Below are 25519 nucleotides of genomic sequence, written 5' to 3' on the forward strand. Positions count from 1 at the left end.
TGTCAGTTAAAGAGAACCAACCCACAGATATCCGTGTATATTATAATACACAGAATTTTCCAAAGTTGTTTCTGGGGTGATATATTATTTATGATTTAATAAAGTCACAGCCATAGAAACTGAGCAGTGGTGGCACACACCTTTAATCCCAGGAGATGGAGGAAGATGGATCTCTCTGAGTTCAAGGCCACCCAGAGCTACATAAGATTTATCAGCCTAAAAGAGGAACAGAGCTCATGCATTTAATCCCAGCATGAGAGAAGTCTATAAGGAAGAGGCAAACGGTCTCATGGGAGATTCAGTTTCCAGTCACAGGGAAGACAGGATCTCCATTTCAGCCTTGGTAGAGGTAAGAGCTACTGGCTGACTGCTTTGCTTTTCTGATCTTTAGCTTGAACCCCAATATCTGGCTTTGTGCTTATATTATTCATCTACAACTTCAGTTTGAAATTCTTCTTATCTTAATAACTTACTTTAATGTGTAACAAAGCAATAGATCTGGGGACTTGACACTATTTATAATGCTGCTAGGTTAGAAACTCCTTCAAAGGAGAAATTACATGCATTCTTATTCACCACACAATTAGTATATCACATGCTAATTAGCCGACAGAGAACTGAATTGATTCCATTCTAGAAGATGTAACTAATCCACAGGTATATGTGTTAGTAATTTCATTAATCAAAGTCGTTTTACTTATTTAAATGAAAGGAGTCTCCAAACTGGTTGATTTTCTACTGAATCCACTGGCCTCAAAGCAGCATGAAAGATCTTAACAGCTACAAGTACAATCCGTCTGCTCTACAGGACATACATAGTATGATTCAAGAGATGGAATAGCAAGGTAAGTAGATGACAAATGATCTGACAGAAACACAGCCACACAGACAGACAGACAGACAGACAGACAGACAGACAGACACACACACACACACACACACACACATGATTAATGAGTTAAAAGTCAGCAAAGACAATTAATTACCTGAAGAAGGTGACAAAAAACTGGACGAGATCCATGATTGTATTGTGTTGTGAAAATGCAATCTGAAAAATCAAAATACAAGAAAGTCTGAAATTGACTGAGCATAAATTCTTCAAAAACAGTGTTGATGTTTCACAGCATTTATAAATATTTCTCAGTAAGCAAAACAGTTTGAAATACCAAACGATAAATGAAATATGTACATGAAAACTTTACCTAGAATACCAAACTATTAAATTAGTAATGATGATCATTATACAGATTACAATATAAAGCAGGTAAGATCTATCAAAAAATTAAGACAGAAACATGAGCTATGACTTCCATGTGAAGTAATACCACAATGTATTAAATGTGCCTAACAAGAACTTGAAGTTGAGTTTCTTTATCTAAGTGAGGATCATGTTTTCAATTTTCACAGCTGACAATTACTTATTTGAAAGAATCTCAGCCATATCATCAGAAACCAGGAAGTTTTACCTCCCCCATAGATCTTTGCCCACAATAGTGGAATACACACATGAATACATTTTATTCTGCCAAATCATTTTAAAATTGCACATTAATAAGGAATAAACCTCGCAATGTGAACCTAGCGAAGTATCCAAATTTGCCTCCCCTTCAGTGAATGTCAAAGGTCCTAAACTGTAACATTTTTCTCTAGAAACGATTGTACAACCATGAGGCAATAGCACAGTAGCTGATGGGGCCCAGTGGGTTGGGAATGATACCTCTCATGGTAACCTCACATATTTTAGAAAATTGCAGAGCTACATATCTCAGTTTTCCTGTAGTGAATGGTAATGAAGAAAGCATCTGCACCATAGCGGAAGAGGAAAACAAAGAAATAGAAATAAGAATACAATAAAACATTTGTGTTTATAACGGTAGGCACACACAAGATTTGATGTAACAAATACTGACCTTTTATAACATATGTAAATGAAATATTCAACAGCAATGAGTACCCATACATAGCTGAAGATACAGTATTAAGATATGGTTATGGCTAGCTTGTTTCTTCTTAGTGATCTTTCAACAATATCTTTAGAGGACATATCAAAATAGATTAAGAGTGTTGAGTATTCTCTAACATTTTAAACAGCTATGAGACTGGAGGAAATGCATAACAATTTAGAACCTGGATGAATGACAAAGAAGAACTGTAATTCTGAGTTAAGAAATGCATAGATGCACCCTAGACGTAACCCAGATTTCAGTGTGGCCTCACTGGACAAGAGATAGCAAGTGAGTTTGTCCGCATGTTTGATTTTTATGTGTGTGTGCCCATGTATGAAGGGTCATGAGGAGCCTGTATTAGTGTGTGCGTATGTGCTTCTACATGTATCTGTGTGCAAGTGTGTGCGTATGTGTGTGAGTGTGCATGCATGTTTGTGCACACAAATGTACATGTATATATACATGTGGATGTATGCACACTTATGAGTGTGCTGTGAGTGAACCAGACTGAGAGCACATGTGAGCATTCTGGGTGAATGCAGTCACTACTCACTACTACTAGCTGTAGTTGCACTACAAGCCCCTCTTTGAAATTTTAAAATTAATTATTTGACCAGATAACTTATTAATTAAAACCTTAAGTCAATTACGCAATTAGGTTTATGGCTTACCAATGTGAATAAAAATATATAGCATTCATGTACAGCAATTTGAATTATAAAGAGTTCATACATAAACTAAGGAAATATAATTAGAGTAGCTAGAAAAGTATTTTAAAAGATGAAATAAAAAAAACTTTTTAAAATAGAAAAGATATTTAATTTTTTTTTAAATCCAGGTCAGAATCTGATGGAAAAATAGTCTATCAAAAATTATATTCAATGCCGTATATGCTAAGGAAAAATCCAGATACTGGAATTAAAAACTATCTGGGTCATCTCTTAAAGGTTAACTTTTTGAAATCTGACTAAAGAAAATGATCTGGATTTAGGGAAGTTACAAGATGACCTAAGAGAGCACCAGGAATGCCAGGAAAGGGGAGGGCAACTTAAAGAAACCATGGAGTCAACAGCAAGCGTGTGGAAAGGAACTCTGTGGGAGTGAGTGGGCACAGACTCTCCTGACTGAGGAGAAAAGATACTGCAGACAGACAGAGAAAGGAAGAGACCCTGCATGCATGTCTTCAAAGGGGACGCCTACTAAACATTCCACAACAAACACCAAATGCTACTTAGGATCTCAGTGGGCAATGGAATTTACACATGTGGGAAAGAACATCAGGATGTTTTGAAATCACAAACATCTGTGGTATTTCACAGACACTGGAGAGGAGTATTCCGAGCCACTGTGCTACCAGAAACTAAAATGAAACGTGAAATTAGACAAGTTAGAACCACACCTACCAAATGTCTCCTTTGCTGGCCGACTCCCCACCCTCCCCCACCCCCGCACAACACTACAAAAGACGTGTGAGGGTCCACAGCCTGCACCCCGGTTTACCTCGACCTGCAAGCTGAAATCAAACTACCGTCCTGGCTCTTGTGAAAATATCTACATCTTTCTTATTCCGTCACTGATACAGCATATACTTAACTCAGATTTTAGAAGTCTTAACGCTTTTTGTCATAACTCTACCTTGTAGAACATTCTGCAAACAGCTTAGCCAAACAAAAAGTGCAGCTATGACCACATCTATCTGTTCTATTTACCTCAACTACTTTCTGCTCAACTTTGTTGTTCTTTGGTCCACACGGGGCAGCAAAAACCATATGAAAATTATTTATACCAACTTCAATTAGAATCTGTGCCCATCTAAACTTACTGTAATGCTGCTGGCTGTTCCTACTATTACGCATCAACAAGGAAAAGTACAGGCATGTGTTAATAAATGACAGGCATGTCCAGTGACCAGAGAGTAACGGTGGCACTGCGCAAGGGAATTGGCGGAGCGCTGGGTGGCGAGCGAGCTTTCTCGAAGTGGATGCTATCTATGCTCTCCCGAGCTGTCCCAGCTGCGCCCGGCCTACTTCGCCTGGGAACCCCTTGCTTTTGACTCTCGTTATCCTGCTCCTCTCATGTTTGATTTCTACGCCCAGCAGCTAATCCACAATGCCGGGCCTGCCTTAAGTTGCTTTTCAAGCTCTATGTGCTGCCCGTTGTTCCGGGGCACTTCAGAACTGTGCAAAGACCCGTCCTCTCATCTGCTACTGGGCTGGGCAAAGCCACTCTGGTTAATACACCCGTGTGCTTCCAGAGAGCTTCTGGAGCTTTGGGGTTTCCCTGTTGCTTCTGTCTTCCTCCTGCAGGCACACTGGGCTCATGACTTATGTCTGTGGTAGATTTGTGTTGTTCTGTGTTTTGGCATTTGTGGGGATATTGTGAAAGTAATTGACACTGATGACACTGAAGTCTTTTTTGTTGTTTTTGTTTTTGTTTTTCAAGACAGGGTTTCTCTGAGCCTTTGGAGGCTGTCCTGGAACCAGCTCTTGTAGACCAGGCTGGTCTAGAACTCACAGAGTTCCTCCTGTCTCTGCCTCCCGAGAGCTGGGATTAAAGGCGTGTGCCACCAATGCCCTGCAAATGTATAGCCCAGGCTGGCCTCAAACTCATGATCCTCCTGCCTCCTTCAGCAAACCGTACCAGCGTGTGCCACCACAACCTGTGGTCTTATTTTGAAATCCAGTTATTCAAACTCTAGAAACATGGTAAGCCGGGGACATAAAAACCGTGCTAGCAGTATCCTATAGGTTTACTATTTGAAAGCTTTACATCGACTAAGCTTCTTTTACTATTTTGAAAATAGAGTTTTACTTAAATTTTACTGGACTTTAACATTGTCCCAAAACTATGTTTCAATTATGAAAAACTAATTTTCTCTGTGCAATTTACATTCTCTAGTTTTCCAAACAGTAATGGATTACAGATTTCTTAAATTCTTCTGTTGCTGATTACTGTTTTGGTTCATGACATTTTGAAAGTTCAGGCTGTGGTATGTCTGAAGCTCCTCAGTCCATACTATCCTTAGATTGTATTGCTACATCCTAAATTGACATCACAGCCACTACACTTAAAAGCCCATCTGTTTAAGCTACTCAGCAAGTCATGGTTCCAATTCACAGGTACATCACTGGTCTCAGTGTGCTAAGCCAACAGCACCAACTACTACTTTTGGGGAAGTCCTGGCACCTCCAACCATCTTTTTTAACGTCACTCTAACACACAAAGGGTTTGAAATTGCCTTAATTAACAGGTGTCTGAACAGAAGGAACAACCAATAGCGTTGAGATCAATTTGGGTAGGCGCAGCACATGACTTAAAGCTGGCATCTGTGTAGCTGCCCTGCTGCCCTGTGTGGGTAACAGCACTACAGACTTCAGGGGGAAAAAATCATGTTTAAGACGCATGCAAAACATCTACGTTTTTCAACACTTGCCTCAAGACATTTGAATAAATTAAATGTTTGAGTAGGATTCTACAAATTATAGTCACAATGTGAGACATTCAAGTACTCTAAAACTTGAATTAACCCAAGTCTCTATCTGTATCTGTAAATTAGAAAAGCTATTCTGAGAGATATACATGTTTGTTTTTATTTCAGCTTGTATTAGGAGGACAAACTGAGTTCGACAAGACCAGGAGGTAACGAATATGCTTAAATATTGAAACTCTTAACTCAAGACCTAGATTAACGTTTTAAAGACAGTCTGCCTCTCACAATGCGGAATCTCATGGGAAGGGCAAACTGGTGAGGACTGGGCCTCTGCCAAAAATGGCAACAGAAATACAAGCCACCTTGGGAGAACATTCCTGAGGCTCCACTCCTCCCTAAAGAGGAAGTTCCTGGTTGGCTTGGAGAAGGGAGGCCCTGTTTGGGTCCCCGTATTTGCATACCCATGGAAGCAACTCTAGTTAAAGTAGCCAGGTAAGAAAAACAGGAACCAAAGATAGGAAAATAGGAGGGGGACCGTGGTGGCTTGAAAGAGAATGTCCCCCATAGGCTCACATATGTGAATGCCTGCAACAGGAAGTGGAACTGTTTGAGAAGGATTAGTGGGGGGACTGGGGGGTGTCACCTTGTCAGAAGAAGGGTCACTGAGGGTGGGTAGGTTCCCTCCCTCCCTCCTTCCTCCCTCTCTGTATCTGTCTCTCTCTCCCTCTCTCTCCGTCTCTCTCTGTCTCTCTCTCTCTCCTGTCTATGGGTCAGGATGCAAGTTCTGAACCTCATGTCTGCCTGCATGCTGCCATGCTTCCTACCATGACGATCATGGACTAACCATATGAAACTGTGACTGGCCCCAGTTAAACGTTTTCTTCTACAGGAATTATCTTGACCGTGGAGTCTCTTCACAAGAGTAAATCAATAACCAAGGCAGGGACTTGCTGGGTAAGAGAAGGGGAGACAAGGTGCATGGAGCAAGTTGGAGAAGAATAAAGTAGGAATGAAATTGGCCAAAATACTTTATATTTCACCCGAGGGACCATCTTCTCAGTTCAATAATAACGATTCTGAATGGCCGATGGAGGCTCAGCATGGCACGATTGCACTACAGCCTGCAGACTCACTGCCAACAGCAGACTCAAGACTGTTGTATCCATCTTTCAAAACATTTTTTTCACCTGAGATAGACAGCCAATTGAAATCACTACCCATGCAGGTGACTATGAGACAGCACAACATCTTTAAGAAATGATACTAGATTGATTTTGTAAATTAAAGGTAAATTGGGAATGATTTGGTAGAATTAAAATGCAAGGTCAAGAAGACACTAAAATCAACCAGAACCCCATTTACTGTGATTTGAAGGCACACACAAGATGATGTGTCAGAAATACAACACTTCAACCTATCATTCATTGACAGTTCGGGTTAATTGGTGTCATGGGGTGATTCCTAAGATGATATCTGTGGATTTATAAGAAAAGGCAGAGAGCCTTGAACCTATTCTCTCCTTCTTGTTACATGATGTCTTCTGCCAGAATATAGCATAACTACAAGGTCCTTACAGTATGCCAATACATTGATAATGGATTCCAAACCTCTTAAACTGTAAAAACTAAACTTGCATTGCATATTCCCCCAGATTGTAATATTCTGTCATAACAGCAGAAATAGACCAAGAGTCTTTCAGGATGCCCACTTATAAGGCGTCAGTTTATTCATGCTTTGACTATTTCACTGAGAATTTATCACACTCAGGGCCTGCTACCAAGTGCTTGAATATATCAACAGAAAAGCTAAAAGTCTTGAGAGCTTGCCTGGAGGTCGTAGCAGAAGAGCACAGCCCTACTCGCATACCTTGACTGAAGACTAACCCTTCTCTGCACAGGGAAGGACATCTCTTTGGATGGGGAAGGATACACATGGAGCAGTGTGGGAGGAATGGGAAGTCTTACTGTGAGACGAACCAGTTGGCAGTAATAATTATACAGTGTTGAAATGTAGTAAGTGCTAAATGAGAGAGAAGGGGGTTGACTCGCTGTATCGGCATGGCTGGGTTAAGAGGTAGCAGAAGAAATGTAATGTTGTATTAGGTCCAAGTGCTCTCAGTATTTCTCCAGATGAAACAGCATGTCTCAACTTCAATCCCTTCCTACTGAGATAGGAAGGCCAGCAGGGGAAGGAAAAGGACAAAGGGAGGATCGCTCAAACCCATGCTGGGGAAGTGGTTCTCAGCTAGCTGACTGCTGTTCATCTGGGTCCTCCATAATTACCAACTCTGTAACAACACACATTTAGAGCAGGTGCCCTCCTTCTTACTCCGAGGGCATACAAACCATTTTATACTATAATCTGAAATTATCTGCTTTATAGATTAATGATTAGACTCCACACTAAAATATAGACTCTTCAATAACAGTGGTTTTATTCTTACTGCCACAGCACTGATCAACATTTCAAGCAGTTTTTGGTGTGGCATAGGGAAAGGCATCTCATTAAACTTTTCAGAAAGAATTCCACAGAAAAACATAGCAGCATAGCGTTCTTGAGGTTTCAGATACCCATGAAAGGAAAACAATCAGGTACTACGAAGGAAAATGTTCTTAATAGTTATGCAACTTTTATAATATTGGTATGTATAATGTTGGCATATAGATTTGATGGTATGGGAAATACTTGGGTGTGAAGTGTATTCCTATTTACTAAGATATTGGCTTTAATTGTAAAACATAAAATATTCTGAAATGAGATTTTAGAAATATATTTTAACGAGGTAGCCAGGTCCTCCCTCTCTCCTTCCCTTCCTACCTTTCTTCCTTTCTTCTTACAAGCCTCATGTAGCCCAGGCTGGCCTCCAACCCTCTACCTGGCATTCCAGATCACCAGCCTCTGTTTGCTAAAAGCTAAGAATGTCTGTATGTAAGCCGTGCTCAGACATAAATATCATTTATTTACATAAGACAGTAAACAAGATTGCCTTCAAAGAACAACTGCTCAGTGTTTAGAGAACAGACAATCAATAACAATAATATCTAAGTTTGTACTTTCTTCAAAATTATTTCCTCAGGATAGAGAATATTTCTAACACTAAAATCTATAAATATCTAGTTATAAAGATTTCTATTGGCTAGAACATGGCCCGCTACAAATAATCAATATTTTCCATTTACTTTCTGTGGTCATTCCAAAGAAAAATATTACATGTCTACACATGATACATTTAAAATGTTTCGAAACATTAGCTAGTATAACTGCACCTTTAAATTTCTCCACCCTTTAAGACCTAATCACCCATTAGTCATCCAAATCAAGAGACTGGTCCCACTAGGATTTCACAATACCATCATTTGGCCCACTGTTTAAAAGCCCCCAATAACTGAAACCGTACCTTGTTAAAAGCCTCAGCTGAGTGGCAATCTGCCCTCATACCTACAAGTTCACACTGAACGTGTTCAGACCTAAAACACAGACTACATTTTCTGAATTCGTTGCAATCAATGGTTTTCAACAGTAGGCTCTGACTTAAAAGAAGTTGGATGAAGTGGACTTGGAAAGAGAATTTTTCATAACATGATATTTACCCTAAAATGTCAGAAATTTTTAAAGCTCTTATTTGTAAAGGACATAGTGATGTGTTTGTGCAAAATGTCAGCTTGCCATGCATAGCTAAGTTCTGATACGAGACTGGAGATAAACGGAATGAAAATGCCGTCAAACAGATGTGCTTACACTATCAACTTCATCTAACAAACAGAGCACAGGAGGCTGACTCACACTGCTGTTCAGATTATGGCATTTCAAAACGCTGCCGTAAAAACAGGGTTACAGAACGGAAGTGAGAGAACTAGCCAGGCTTTAAAAAAGTACCAGGCTCTGCCTCATGCAGGAAATTCCGAGAACTTGACATGGTATATTCCTATTTATTTTGAAAAATGAGAACAAGGGCTTTTTTTTTAATTAATTATGCCTTGCTAAGATCAAGTATGATAATCTATCCTCGGAATAGACTCCTTGCCTTCTTGCTGATAGCTAACATAATGCTTACTGATAAGACAGTGTGTATAAATGATAAAAATATTTTTTTAAAAAATGATAGAATAGAAAACGGATTCTGAAATAAAGCATGAAAAAGAACACTCTGGGTAATGCTGGATAAACACTACAGAGATTGCTCTGACTATAAACAGGAGAGTGCCGTTTATACAGCTGAACCATTCTGATCACACTGAGGGCTGGGAAAGGCCTCATTGAGGCGCTCATAACTTACCCTGGTCCAGTGCACTTGGGGGCTCTCTTAGCCTCGCTCCAACCCGAGCCTGGTCATTCTTTACCAGCTGAGAAGCTTCCCCAGCTTTCCCTGAAGACATGTCTGTCCTCTACACAAGCATTCTGCCATCACTTACATGTCTCCCGTCTGTCTCCATCACTTTTCACAGGGACTCCAACCTTCTAAAGCACGTAAAGCTACCTGCTGAATTGGACCTGGTCTCCAGTGTGTCTCTCTGTGTCTGCATCTGTCTATCTGTCTGTCTGTCTCTCTCAAGGACATCTCAGCTCTGAAAACTAGCATATGTCATTAATCATCTACCTGTCACAAACTGTCCCCTCTTGTCCCTTACAGGGATTTTGCTTGGAGGCTTCATTCTGAGACCCATCACATGCCCTTTGTGTGTATTCTCTTTGGATCTCTCGGGCAATAAGCAGCGTGGCCAAAAAAAAAAAAAAAACACTCAACAGATCTGACCGGGTCTCCTGCTTTGAGGCTCCCTCTCAACAGTTAATCACATCGTCCTGAGACTTTAGTTTACCTGTGTTGCCGCTAGAGAAGATAGTCACAGCTCACCTACAATTCCTAGAAACTTACAAAGAATCTAGTGTCTTTAGGTACATGCACTTAATGAATGAATTCCAGTAATCCCTAGAAAAGCACCTTCAGAATCTCTACAGGGAAATTCTAAAAGGAGCTTCCAGCTTAAAGTCAAACTAAAACGAAATCAAGAACTAATTTTTCACCAAGATTGCAAATGTTGCAATAAATAACTTTATATCTACATGACAATCATGTCTCTATTGAGTTAAATTTGTGAGGAATAAAATATCTTATAGGAAAAGGGTATATAAACTTGTTTATGTAAGTATTTTGTAGAAAAAAACATTATTTACATATAGTAATGGTAGCTATATTAACTATATATGTAATATTACCATATATTTAAATATGTAAAGAATACAAATCTATGAAGCATTTAATTTTAAAATCAGTTCCCAGTGTTCAGCACCATGTTAAGCCTAGAATGATAGAACAGAAAGTCATTTTTGTGTGAGGTGCTCTCAACAAAAGAAATTCCCATATAGTTAAGTACCCACCAAATGCTGGCTTTGCTCATATATGGGATATACTTCCTTTTCTAAATTACATAAAAATCATGGCATATTAATATTTGGGTGTCGCTATAATCAAAGATGATGAATGTTTAAAGCTCAAGTTCAGAGGTCATTGTACAATGGTACAATGTAGCAATGCAACAATTATATGATTAACAGCAAAAATTGATTAATAATAGCTAAGATCAATATATTGTTTGGGTTCCATTATTGAGTCATTTGTTTTTACTTAAGGATTTTTCGTTTTGATCCTATTCTCCCCTCTTCCCCAGGGCCTCCCAGCTCTTCCTGCCTCTCTCTCCTCCAACCTCGCATTCTTTTCTTCGGAAAAAGTAAAACGACGACAACAAAACAACAGTAAACAAAAGATACCAAGAGAAAACAAAAGGCACACAACCACGTATGATGGGGGATGTCCTGCTGAATATATGCTTCTCTTATTGGTTGAGGAACAGAACACTGATCGGCCAGTAGGCAGACAAGAAGTATAGGTGAGGAGAAATCTGGGGAGAGGACTCAGGGAGCAAGCCTCCAGGGAGAGGTCATGTAGCCACCAAAGGAGTAAACAGGTCCGGGCATTCTCCGGTAAGCCAAGACCAGATGGAAATACTTAGATGAATAGAAATAGGTTAACAATTAAGAGAGAGCTAGCCAATAAGAAGCCTGAGCCAATGGCCAAGCAGTTTCTAATTAATAGAAGCCTCTGTGTGTTTATTTGGGGTTAAATGGCTGTGGGACCAGGTGGGACAGAAACGCCATCTACACACACACACACACACACACACACACACACACACACACACGCACGCACGCGCACGACACGCACACACAGAGAGAGAGAGAGAGAGAGAGAGAGAGAGAGAGAGAGAGAGAGAGAGAGAGAGAGGGAAGGAGAGAGAGAGAGACAGAGAGAGAGAGAGAGAGAGAGAGACAGAGAGAGAGAGAGAGAGAGAGAGAGAGAGGGAGAGAACACATTTTGTGTTAGCCAATTACTCCTGGACATGAGGCCTATCCATCAGTGTATTATGTTTTTGGTATTTTGGTTCTTTTGTGGGTTCTTTTTCTTCATAATTTCTTTTTTCTGTCCCAAAATACAAATTACATTATTGCACCTAATGATCCTGTCTTTTTTTTTTTTTTAGTGAGAAAAGATAACACATATTTTTTTCAATATGGTCCTACTGGTAAGACTGACAAGGTGACCCTATGGCACTAGCCCTGCCCTCCTCTCCAGGGTGCTGAAACACAGAGGCCAGAGGGTTGCACCACTAAGCCATCCAGCCACTCTGGCTCCCTGACAACCAAAGTCCTGGCTCCCAGTCTCTTCAGCAAGGTCAACTGACAAATCATAAACCATTCTCCAGGAGACAAGCTGCCCCTCTAGATTTCACAAGGCCCTCACCAGTTCCTCCCGCAGTTGGAGATTCCCAGGACAATTCTGATTTCTTCACTTTCAGTCTTTCAAAAGCCTGACTAACAGAAAGGGAGCACAAGTGTCTAAGGTAACTCCTATTGGACAGTGACAGGACCCCAGACATCATGCTAAGGTGATTCCTATTGGATGGCAACAAGACCCCAGACATCATGCTAAGTTGACTCCTATTGGATAGTCAAGGACCCCAGACATCACGCTAAGGTGACTCCTATTGGACGGTAAGAGGACAGCAGACATTACGTTCCAGTCTGCCTGGGGAACCCTGTCCAGAGCTGCCAATCAAGAGCAGCCTCCCCAGGAATGTACACACTTTAAATGGATTTCTCAGTATTTTAAGAGTGTGCATGTTTGCCTGCATGTGTCTATGCATAGTATGCACGCCTGATGCCTTCAGAGTCCCAAAGAGGACATTAGATCCCCTGAAGGTGGAGGCACCATGAGGGTACTGGGAACCAAACCAGGGTTCTCTGGAAGGGCAGGAAGTGCTCTTAACCCCCGAGAATCATCTCTCTATCTCCTGCCATGTACACAGCTGCCAGATTTAACATTAGGCATCCATGTTCCACAAAGTATAGTAAGGCTTTTATGCCAGGCACAGTCACATCCATGTGACGGGCAGGCTTTGAAGTCACAATGGGCAAGTTTAGATCTTCCCAGTGTCAACTCAAACTGAGCTTCCTCCAGATCAGTTTCCTTATGGCAGGTGCTGCCACGGTCACATTTACTCAGAGTGAGGTTCTATTCATGAAGATAACCCGTCCTTAAGGTATCTTTTGTTGTATGTCAGTTTTTAATATTTTGTCGCTTTCTCGGACACTGACATTGTACGGGAGTATTAAAAATGAATCTGTTGGATGAGGATAGAGAGCCGTTGTGACAGTCAGGATCACTTGTGATTTTGTGGGTGACCCAGGGCTGGTTCCCAGAACTCAAAGGGCAGCTCACAGCATCTTTTCACTTCACGTCCAGGAACATGAGGCCCTCGGTTGGTCTCTGTAGGTGTCAGGCAGGCACGAGGCTGTCTGCGCACATACATTCAGGTGGGCCCCCATGCACACAAAATAAAAAGCAGAAATCTATAGTGTTTTCTTCTCCCTGTTGTAAGACTGGGAGTATAAGTTTTAGAGGAAAAGCCTGTTTAAGTAAAGTGTCATGCTAACCACATCAAATCATAAACATTTGATATTTAAGCTCATATTTATATTAGATGTGTTTGATATAATTGTACTTAATCAGAGGAGGAAAAGAAGACAACAATGAAAAACTACACAGAACATTGGACACTGTGAAGAGCACTAGCATTCACATGAAGAAAGGGAAAAGCAGACAAGAAGTTTATTTAAAGAGAAAATAATTGAAAATTCCCTGACACAAACATCTGGATACATGAAGCTAGAAGCTCTCTCTTGAAACACATCCTAAGTATTACACTAAGACCTATTACAATGCAACTGAAAACAGGAAAAAAAAATGTTTACTAGATCAAGGAGAACTGCTCAAGAGAACTGGCATCCTGGCACGGGCGGCACAGTGGTTCTGCAGGTGGGAGACGGGAAGACACTCAGTGTGTGGACACTAGCTGCCCACGAAGTCTGATTTGCCAAAGAGGCAGCGTTCAGAAATGAACAAATAGCCGGGCAGTGGTAGCATACACCTTTAATCCCAGCACTCGGGAAGCAGAAGCAGGTGGATCTCAAGGGCAGCCTGGTCTACAGAACTGGTTCTAAGACAGGCTCCAAATCTACAGAGAAAACCTGTCTCAGGGAAAAAAGAAGAAAGGGAGGGAGGGAGGGAGGGAGGGAGGGAGGGAGGGAGGGAGGGAGGGAGGGAGGGAGGGAGGGAGGGACAAAAGACAGGCAACTCCAGAAAGACAAAAATAAACAAAATTCATTATTATTATTATTATTATAGCTTCCTTACAAATGTGAAAGGGAGTTTAAAATGAAATTAAAAAACGTATCTTATATAAACACATGAAAATATAAAATGCAATGCTAAAAACAAAGGTGTAGTCAAGTTCAGAATAACCTAATAATTTATAGTGGCATATAATCTACTTTTACTTAGAATATTAAGGTTACAATTACTCAGTAAGTACAGGTGTAAGATTTTTTTCAAATAACGTAAAATATGAAATATGCAAACTATTTACAAATAATTAATGGGGGAAGAGAATGAAATGTAGAATAATTCATGCAATCAATGTCCATACATGTGAGATGTATAAGCTTCATGGTCAACAAAAAGTAAAGATCTGTGACATCACAAAGGAGAAGAGAGCTGACACACGACACATCAGTCACAAAGGAGGAGAGGACAGTGAGCTAAGGGACAGTCATCTGCAAACAACAGTCCTGCCCTCTCAAGAGGGACCTTGAAACATAAAAGCTCAGTTCTCCACCCAAGAGACTGGGGCTGAATGGGCTGACAGAGCAAAGAGGACTCGGCTCTGGCTGCCAAGAAAGGGTTTCACTGAGCTTTCAGGGGACTAACAAACAGGAAGGATGAAAACGCAACAGGGTGAGGACTGCCATGGAAGTCAGACTAACACGGAGCGAGTTGTTCTTTTTTCTGCTCGCATGTGTCTTGGTAAATAATAACTGCCAGCTTTCATTTATAGTTTCAAAGGACCAATATTCTTCAGAAAAAAATTTAAATGTTCATAACTGTTGAAATATGCCACCAATATGATAAAAATCCATGTCCTATATTAACAAACATACCATTACACTTTTAGTATAAAATAGGAAATTGAGAAACGATATTAAGAATGCATTCAACATCTTGGGAAAACAATGACTATTCATGATCTTTGATTTTATGTTGATATAATTATCAAGTATACGCCAATTCAACTCATTACTATACACACTAGAATAACGAGTTCAATCAAAATTCCAGAAACAATAAAACATTTTTCCCCCAAAGGCCTCTGAAATATCAGGTGCATTTCAGAGCACAAGCACATGCCATGTGATATATCCCCAAGGTAGGCAGTGTTGCTGGATATTTGTTTACAATGTGAAGTTCTGTCTTTGCCAAGGCCCTTCTGGTGGATCTACTCAAGAGCAGAACGGTCAACAACTAGGCAGGAAGGGGTGAGGGAGGACTTCCGGGGACAGAGAGGACTCTGGGAATGAGAGAGGTAACCGAGCCACATGGCAGAGCACAGATTAAAAAATATGGGTTAATTAAATTATACGACGTAGTTGGGGAAAAGCCTAAGCTAAAGGCCATGCGATCCAGGCAAGAAAGTTCTACAACAAGGCAGCAACTCACAATAAAACCACAAAAGTGTAATATTTATACTTTAATAACTTTACTAAAGTTAATTCAGCTCTGAAATTGAAATGGAAGGGCCTAATACCACTCCCCTAAAAAAAAAAAAAGCAACAAAAAAAACAACAATTGCTTAAGCATGATGGAAACAAGTAGAGTTTTCCAATCTTCTAAATTTTACCCATTTCTGATTTGGATCTATGTCAGAAAAGGTTATACAGCTTGTAAGCAAGGACGTTAGGTCCAAAGTGGGCCCCAAAAGGGCAGTGCTGGTGACAATGTTTTAAACAGAGGGACTCTGACCAGGTTCCCAGAAGGACAGCCACTGGGTACCCAGAGCCTGAACTCCTGGCATTGCTCAGGAAGCTCTGGGCAGGAGAGGTTACCAGACAAGCATCTCTGGGGCAGGGTGACCTCCCTCCAGCAAGGGTACTCCAAAGCCAGCATCAAGGCCCCCACCTGCTGAGTGTCTACACCCACCTGCCGACTGTCATCTACACCCACCCATCCACTGGCTTTCTCTGCCACCCACCCCACCCTGCTCCCTCTTGGCAGTCTGACTCCAGGAGACCTTCTCTCTCCACACAGGGGGTCTAGTTCCATGGCTTCCCTTACATGCTTACACTTGCCCTCACTCACACGGCTCACAAGAATCTTCCAGCACGTTTTCTTAGTTGTGGGGCCACATATAAAAATGTACATATGTGTGTAAATTCTTATCAGTAACTTAATAGCAAAAAACACAGAAATGGTTAGTCTTGAACTTTACTATCAATAAAAATCAATAAATAATAATATTAAAAGTAGAGTGGAATTTCCTGCCAAATTGTTTTTCTATCTTCCTTCCCAGCTTACTGAATGAAACCACACAAGTTATTTTGTGTACCCATTCATCAAGTTCATACGATAATAATTTTACTTCATGCCTTATGAATAACTGAAATAAATCATATAAAATACCTTGAATATTGCCTGGTGCACAGTGCATGGTTATAAATTTGCATATATACTTCAACTGAAATGATTATTTTGAGATATGCATACAAAAATAATTTACTAAGAGTGCACCCAGATATTTACTGCTGTATTACTTAAAACAAACAAAAAGAACTGTTTCAACAGTAGACAATAAATTATTTGATCTGATGAAAATTATTTTTGAATTAAAATGTTGTCAAAAATTATACAGAAAATAATAGTTATAACTTGAAATATAAAGTCTATAAGTGTTCTTTAAGTGGAAATATAAAAGGAAAAAATATGATAAGATTATACAGACAGTTGAGGGAAATACATTGACATTTTAATGAATTTAAATTTTAAAGGACAATTAGCAATTTTTTAAACCACTACTCTATAAAAAAAGTGAATGATGCCCACAAAGATTTGTTCTATAGATGAACAAGTTGGAAATGTTCTTGACAAGGCACTTCCATCAGGAATCAGATTCTACACTTCAGCCATATTATCTAACAAAGGCATCCAAGGTTTGAAAGAACAGCATTAAGCAAGGCTCTAGATAAAAACAGCATTGTAGATAAGGACTGCAGCATTATTTCTAAGAGCTAGATAGTAAATACTTGCAGCTTTCTGAGTAATAAGATCCAGGCTTATTTGTCTGTTTAACATTACAACTTTGTTATCACAATTTAAAGTTCCTAAGCCTCTTTTTCCTTCTCTCACTCTCTGGAACATTAGATTCTAACGGAACCAGGCACAAACGCCGAGGGGAGTTTTTCTCCGTTAAGTGTGTCTTATAGCTACTCACATTTACATTTTCTAGTGAACACACTCACTGCTTCTGCTTAATTTACAGCAGCTCAGATTTAAGAACTAAAGACCTGAAGCTTAATAGAAAAAGCATTTAAAAAAAAAACAAATGAAAACTACCTGTAGCTCATAATGATGAATGTTATAATCTATAACACAGCCACTAACAATACATTAACTGTTCTGTCTTCTGGAGCAATTTGGAGTTAATATACACGGGTATTTATTAGCACACCTGATCACAACTCTTACGTTTCAACCCACACAACTTGACATCAACTCCTACTTATACAGAAACGTGTCATTCTATTCACTCTGAAAAATCCATGTTCTATATTCAAATCGCTAGTACCTTGTAACAAAATATTGCAGTAACCAGGCTTATGGTGCAGATCTTTTCCATTCTTTTTGTGTATAACTTAACCATTATTAGTGAAGAGACACCAACTGTCTAGGATTGGGATTAGAACTTCAAAGTGAAAGATTCCTAACATCATTCTCATAGACAGGAAAACTAAAATCTACATTATGACATCATTTTGCAGACTGACTTAATAGTGAGTTACCAGAACACATTTACTCGGGCCCAGGTAACTTGGAAGCAATCTGATTTAATTTAATTTAAGCTGTGATATGTAATGTTGCAATCTGATTTAATTTAATTTAATCTGTGATATGTAATGATGATTAGCAGCAGTACTGTTGGGGAATACGAACCACTGGAGCTCAACTTGCTTCTTCTGCATTTGAAGCAAATTGTTACAGCTGCAGCTACTGCAAAATGCCTTTTTATTGTCAAGACTGCCTCACTTAGTATACCATGCCTCATATAAATCAGTGGTGCTAAAATAAGTGTCTCCCTTATGAAACTCGTGATAATCAGATCAATACCACGACTTCAAGCATTCTGAAGAAAACACCTCAGGTTAGCTACCAGATTGCCAGCAAAATCACCACAGGATCCTGCTATGTGCCTAATACTCACTCTTGCATTTTTAGAGAAATTTCAGTATGATTTTCACAAAATAAAGCGTTTCATGAAACAACATGGAATATTTATTTACAATTGTCATGATTCACATTAAATTATGACTAAGAAAATTCATATAATACAATTGCAGTGGATCTCAATGATTACATCAAGATCTAAGGATGTAAAGACATATATACTTGTGTCGCCTACTTCTTATAGATATTAAACACTTAATGAAGATAAAAGAGCTTACTTGTTTCTAGAATAATGTGTACTTGTGTAAGAATTACACGATTCCTAACATGTAAAGCGCAGATAGGGAGCTAAAGACAAGTATTTCAGTTAGTCATACAATTTTTGGTACAGTGTTTACAATATGGCTACAGCTTCAAATGACTATTTTTCAGACTTCATGAAGAAATACGGTCAGAAAATTTTGGCAACAGCAATGCTCACAGCAAAAGGCAAAATTGGCCTTTTAACTGAGCAGTAACTATACAACCTTTACTTACAGTGAGATTCTATGATGCCACAATAACAGTGTGTTTACTGTTTCATTCACACGAGGATGCTTTTTATTGCAAATTATTAGAAGAAAATATGTAAAGACACCAATGAGAAAAAGAACAAGACACATAAGAAATGAAAACACATTTCATAATACAGCTGCGATAAAATCTGCCTTACGGAAAAAGGAACTATTTTAATGAAATTTCAAGAGTAAAAACTAATATAATCTCACTGGAGCTTTCCTGTATAACCAAAGTAGGTGAAATAAATACCCACTGCTACTTTCTGGACCTGCAGTTGTACTCTAAGTGCTAAACGCTGCGGAGAATGTGTGCGTGAAATCTCGAGTGACTACGTATTGTAAATATGGATACCACCATGCCAGGGACTCCAAGGACTCAGACCCATGGGAAGCTGGCAAAGCTGTTGCCCATTTGGATCAGATGTAAGACAGTTCCAAAATTTTCCATGAGGGTTGGGGTCTGAGTCTGAGTGTTTATAAACAATAGATAAGTGTACAAGAAACTAGCAACTGTTGTTTTCTCCTCCGGGATGTTTATAACCAGAGAATGCTCCCTTTCAAAACCTCCTATGGAAACTAATGTAGGTAGATTTATCTTTGAGCCACCAGTTCACAGAAAATGACGTGGAGACCTATTATTAATTAGGAAAGCTTGGCCAATGGTCAGGCTTCTTTCTAAACGGCTTCTATCTTAAATTAACCCATTTCTATTCATCTACGTGACGCCATTTGGCTCATGGCTCTTACCTCTCCTTCTGCATGTCTTGCTACTTCTATGTCTCTCAGGATCTCCACTGCTTTCTTTTCAGTGTCCTCTGTACCCCAAAAGCTATTGGGCACTCAGATTTTTGTTAAACTAATCAGATGCCACTTGGGCAACGACACAGTTCTACAGTTTACAAAAGGATTATTCCACAACATTTCCCCCTTTTATCTACATAAAAAAGGAAAGGTTTTAACTCTAATACAGTAAATTTATATACAATAAGGACAATTATGAAGCAATAATTAAATTCACAAAACCTAGCCCATTTGCTTTTGAAAAATTCAGAGAAAATACTGCATCATCTACCTATCTCGGTAAGTCCAAAATTAGTTCCTAATTGTCATTCTATTATGACTAAGGGAGACAATAACTATCTACTCTTCAACTTCATCAGAGACACAAGAAAGACATATTATTTGAGTAAACAGGAAGTGCAGAGAAAGCAACTTCCAAAACTATGACATGACAGAAATAATCTGACTACCTTGACAGTCATCCAAGCTTCGTCTGTAATGTTGGGGCATCCGTTTTCAGCCTACAGGCCTAGAATATCTGATAGACTTTTTTCTGTGAAGAAGGAATTTTCAAGGACTGTTCTACTCTGTCTTGGCAAAGGTTGGCAGTCACTTTCTTTTGCCTCCTGCTTGTCCGTTTGAACAGCATACTGTCGGCATCAGAGGCAAGGGCAGTTTCTTGCCCAAATAGCTTGCCTTTGTCACAAACACAGTAAACTCTAGGAGTTTCTTCAATTCACATTGCCCTCTTTTGGAGCAGATTGGTGCTGCTAAAGAGCAGATGTATCTCACTGTCATGAAAAGTCAAATGCTATCAAAACATTTAAGTGCCATGTTCTGTAGGTCACTGAAGAGTTTAAAGATCATCTATTAAATATATGTCTCCAATTGACCTTGAAAACATACCTAACATGAATAAAAGTTTAATTGTTATGGATGACTAATATTTCTTTATTATTCTTGATAGAATTCAAGGACTTGATGGGGGATGTCTTTCTATATTCTTCTTATTGATTGATGAATAAAGCTGCTTTGGCCAATGGACAGGCAGGATGTAGCCAGGCAGAAAGTATAGGCAGGGCTACCAGACTAAAAGGTTGGGAAAGGGACACACAGAGTAAGAGACAAGGAAGATGTTATGTAACTACAGGGAAGGTAGGACGCCTGTGTATTCTCCAGTAAACCAAGATGACATGGAGATACAAAGATGAATAGAAATGGGTTAATAATTAAGAGAGAGCTAGCCAATATGAAGCCTGACCCATCAGCTAAATAGTTTATAATTATACTACCCTCTGTGTTTGTATTTGGGACTAAACAGCTGTGGTACTGGGCAAGACGGAAACTATCATCTAAAAGTCGCACCCAAACATTTGGCAAGAATTTCCACATAAAACCTGACAAAAGCTTAAAAACGTTGTGAACACACAGAAATTAAGCTGCACTGGGCTTCCCAGTATCAATTTCATGCAGGCCATGTTACAGAGATACTGTGGGAATTGGGCTTGAGCACAGAATGGTGGATTCCCACCACAGCACACACAGGCATGTTACAAGGCAGATTTAGCTTTTACTCATACAGACAAAAAAGATATATGGGCAATGTGCTATAAGCTGCTTGATGGCAGTATAGACCAGAGTCAAGATGGTGAGCACAGCTCCCAGGGTTGGTGGTAAATGACCCCTGTCAAGTTGGAAAGCCTAACTGGTTGAAACCAGTAGCCAAAACCTCTGTTTTAATCCTAGCCATGCTGTTTAGCAGATTAAAGACTCAGAAAAAAGATAGAAATATACAGTAAAGACAGATACAGATGAAGAAAAATTTCTAACGGGATTACAGTTTGTTTAAAAATAGACATAGGCTTGGGAGAGAAAAGAAAAAGGTAGAAAAAGTTCTTTAAAAAGAAATAGAGTAGGTGGGTGTTGTGGCACAAGTCTTTAATCCCAGCACACAGGAGGCAGAGGCAGGCCTATCTATGTGAGTTTAAGGCCAGCCTGGTCTACAGAGCGAGTTCCAGTAAAGCCTCCAAAGCTACACAGAGAAACCCTGTCTTGAAAAACCAAAAGGAAAAAAAAATACAATGTATAATTAAGTACAGATTCTAGATAGTCACCTATAATAGTCAAAACTTATATTAGGTTTTCTGAATATAGAGATATATTTCCAAGAATACGTATTCTTCAAAACCTTTCAAAGACCTACAGAATATGGCATTTAAAATGGCTTATTAGGGTATATCATGACAATGAGACACAACTGTCCTGGAAACACCCATTACACCAGAAAGGAAGATGGGCATCAAAGAAACTCATTATGGAGTTTGCATTCAATGTGGCAAAACTGGCCTATTGGGCAAAGAACTGCCCTTGCCTCAACTGCTGACAGGAAACACACTGTCCAAACTGGACAAGCAGGTTACAGAGGAAAGTGACTGCTGAACTTGACAAGGGACAGGATGTTCCTTCAGGGTTCCTGCTTTACAGAAGAAAGCAACTGGCAAACTTTGCCAGTACAAGACACAATGATCTTCAAATTTCCTGCTTCATTCAAAAGTCTGCCAGACACTATGGCCCATGGCTGAAGATGGATCCCCAAAGTTACAGAGGAGCTATGGGTGACTGTCTAGTCGGCAAGATGTCTCTGTCAATTCTAGAGTTTATGCATTATCCTTCTGGGGTCTTTGATGGATTTGAAGATAGATCGTTATGGTTATGGTTTTCCTTAGTTACGATAAAAGATATATTACACATAAAACTTTAGACTCACAAAATAGGATAGATGATAGAACATTTTCTTTAATTTTTACCAAATGTTAATGAACTAAAGCTCCATCGACAGGACTAGAACTTTTACATTACATGTCTACATGAACTGAATAGGTAGAATACCTTAAACAGGAGTAGAAACGTTAGTATAGTATGTTCCAATGAAAATAACCTTAAATTTACACCAATATACAAAATAGCTTAAACAAGAATAGAAATATATATACATATATATACACATATATATAATAACAAAAATAGCCTTAAATTTATATCAATATAAAAATTACCTTATCAGTCTCTTTTCTCTTTTCAGAATGACATCTCAAAACCTAATGTCTTTTGTTTAGCTTTATCTCTGAGGACAACAAGTAGCAATTTGGAACCAAGTCCCCTAAGTAATGATAAACATCCATAACCCACTGAAGGACCAAAATCCACTCACCCCACCTCATGGGAATGTGAGTGTTGTAGTCTCTAGACTACTTCCTGTTGTTTGGAGATGGGGCACCTTTGGGGGTCCCTGACAACATGTGGATAATGGTCACATCCTGTAAGAGCTAGCTGTGTTGTGTGCTGCCTAGTCTCTGTGAGATGGGAAAGTTCCGGGCTCTTCTGAAGTCCTGGTTGTCAGTAGAGAATAAGACTGTGAATCTCGGGGCCATGGGTTCAGCCCCACATTGGGCAAAATATGTAGATAGTCTTTCTCTGTCCCGCCAGCCAGCTCCCAAATAAACTAGCACTGATTATAAAAGTGTGGTTGATAGCTTAGGCTTGTTTCTAACTAGCTCTTATAACTTACCCCATTTCTACCCATTTACTTTCAGCCAGGTGGCTTTATTACCTCATCCCCATCCTGCTCATTATACACCTCATGGAGTCTCTGCCCTTCTTCCCAGGAGCCCCTCTGCCCCAGAAAAGCTGCCTAGATAACAGCCCTCCAGCTTTTTATTCAACCAGTCAGTGACACATCTTCACAGTGTACGGAAAGATTCTCTCACGACAGACGAGTCAGTCCCCCGACATTTCTCTCCATAACGGAGATGCTGAGTTTATGGGGTGCTGAATGAGTAGGGCCCCTGTAGAGGAAGCAGGCCCCCACCTGATCCCAGCTTTGCAACTTGTGTCTGTATGACTGCCTTTGCTTCATTTTTCCCCCATACTAAGTCAACTGAATGATTTGCACATTCATTCAAACAGTATTCACGCTCTCGCTGCCACTGAATTCTCGAGAATGACTACTGATATCTAAGCAGGCTGAGTTCACAGTGGGCCGCCTAACACTTCCAACTGCAGCCTCAAAAGTCAAGGACCAACAGGAAAAAAAACAGCACCCTGACACTGAGCAAACACCGTGGCCACGCTAGTTCAGGGGTGATGTTCCTATAACGCTGGAAAGTGCGGGGCTGACCACTGGACCAGGGAAGCCATCCCACAGGATAAATCTCCACTAGGATGCATCTCATCCAGATTACTTTTCAGTGTGGCCTCCTGGGAAAAAGGTTTGCTATAAAGTTTCAGATTATCCCTATGCTAAGAAGAATAATAGTCATATTATAGTGTTTTATTCTCATATAAAGCTATAGATTGTCTGTATCTACAAGGGGTCTAGATTTTGTTAGAGTTCTGTTTGTCATGTACAATGATAAGCTGGGAAGGCATTTCTTCAGTTTCTACTATTTGGTCACTTATCTATCCCCACTGTATTTAAGCAATGTTATCACCCTCCTTCTAAGAACAACTTTAATTCCCAACATTCCTGAAGGACAACTTTGTTGAACACAGAATTTGGAGTGACTGCCATTTACCACAAATGTGCCATTTCCTTTCTGGTCTCCAAGGTTCCTGATACAAAATCCACAGTAATTCACATTGATATTCCTCTATGGACAAATGTATTGTGAGGTTGTTTTTGTTTTTTCATTGCTTTTTCTCTTTTATTTTTTGGTTTTTTGTTTGTTTGCTTGCTTGTTTGTTTCTTCGTTTGTTACGAGACATGGTTTCTCTGTATTGCTTTGGAGCCTGTCCTGGAACTCGCTGTGTAGACCAAGCTGGCCTCGAACTCACAGAGATCCCCTGCGTCTGCCTCCCAAGTGCTGGGAGTTTATTTGTTAATCTTATTTTTGACAATTTAATCATGGCCAAGGGCAGTGATGGTGCACTGATAAGACAAAGGCAGGCAGAGATCTATGAGTTGGGAGCCATCCTGGTCTACAGAGTGAGTTCCAGGACAGTCAAGGCTGCACAGAGAAAGCCTGTCTCAAAAAAAAAAAACCAATGAGCTAACAACAACAGAAGAGAAAGTTATTCATGAAATCTGAGGATGTCAATCAGTGGTTTTACAATATGTGTGAGTCATTACATACAATGAATACATAGAGACCACGTATTTGGCAAACTATGTCTTAACATTTTCTACTAAAAATTCTTTTTCCTATCATTTTGAGACTCCAAGGACCTAAATACCGTGACTTTTATTGCAAACAACAAACACAGGAAACATGTAGCAGGTGTGCCAATAAAACAAAGACGCATACAGGAAAGAGTAGCCTGTTATACGGCATCCTAAAGACAAAGGAAATTTATACTCAGAAAGTATCCCATGAATTATTTTCCATAACAAACAATGCATTCTAAAACACAAAAACACGTCTATTTTGACAATAGTTACTATTATAATCAAACATGGCTATTAAAATACAGAAGGAAAAGTATTCATGTGGTTTTGACAAGAGTCTTTTGTAATTTTATTTCCACAATGAGAACAAAAGCAATAAAAGTAGACCAGAAACTTTGTAATTCTGGCTTAAAGGACAGTAACGCAATTCTTTGTTAAATTTTTAATAAAATTTTGTGATAGCAAGTGTGATAAACTGTATTAATTTTCAGCAAGTAATCCTGTACTCCTTGAAGTAGAATGTTCACTCTATTTATAGTATGCTGGGCAATGTGATCTCCTTTGACCAACTTAGCTTGAATGGAATTTTTAATATGCTTGTATTGCCTTTCAATCTGCTGTCAACATTTCACTTCTCAAACCAAATGGGGCCTTGATCTAATGTTCCGGACACCGAGTGCATGGGCCTCAATCAGATACCGCGGCCCTAGAGCTGGACAGCAGTCTAAAAAGAAGCTGATCGTGAGTTTCAGCTTTTGATCTAAGGGGCTTACAGCAGACCCTGCAAGACACACAAAGGTGATGAGAAAGAAAGGG

General features: G+C 39.6%; 1 protein-coding gene across 5 annotated transcripts in view; it reads right to left on the minus strand.

Annotated features, from left to right (window-relative positions):
• Positions 1–25519, minus strand: part of Atrnl1 (attractin like 1) — a 538539-nt gene that overhangs the window by 363982 nt on the left and 149038 nt on the right. For all 5 annotated transcript variants that reach the window (XM_040742230.1, XM_040742247.1, XM_040742234.1 and 2 more), the window contains exon 25: positions 987–1048. In XM_040742230.1, the coding sequence (XP_040598164.1) occupies positions 987–1048 (62 nt within the window). The remainder of the gene's footprint in view (positions 1–986; positions 1049–25519) is intronic.

The sequence above is a fragment of the Mesocricetus auratus genome, unplaced genomic scaffold (genome assembly GCF_017639785.1).
Source record: "Mesocricetus auratus isolate SY011 unplaced genomic scaffold, BCM_Maur_2.0 Super-Scaffold_4256, whole genome shotgun sequence".
Lineage (NCBI taxonomy): Eukaryota > Metazoa > Chordata > Mammalia > Rodentia > Cricetidae > Mesocricetus > Mesocricetus auratus.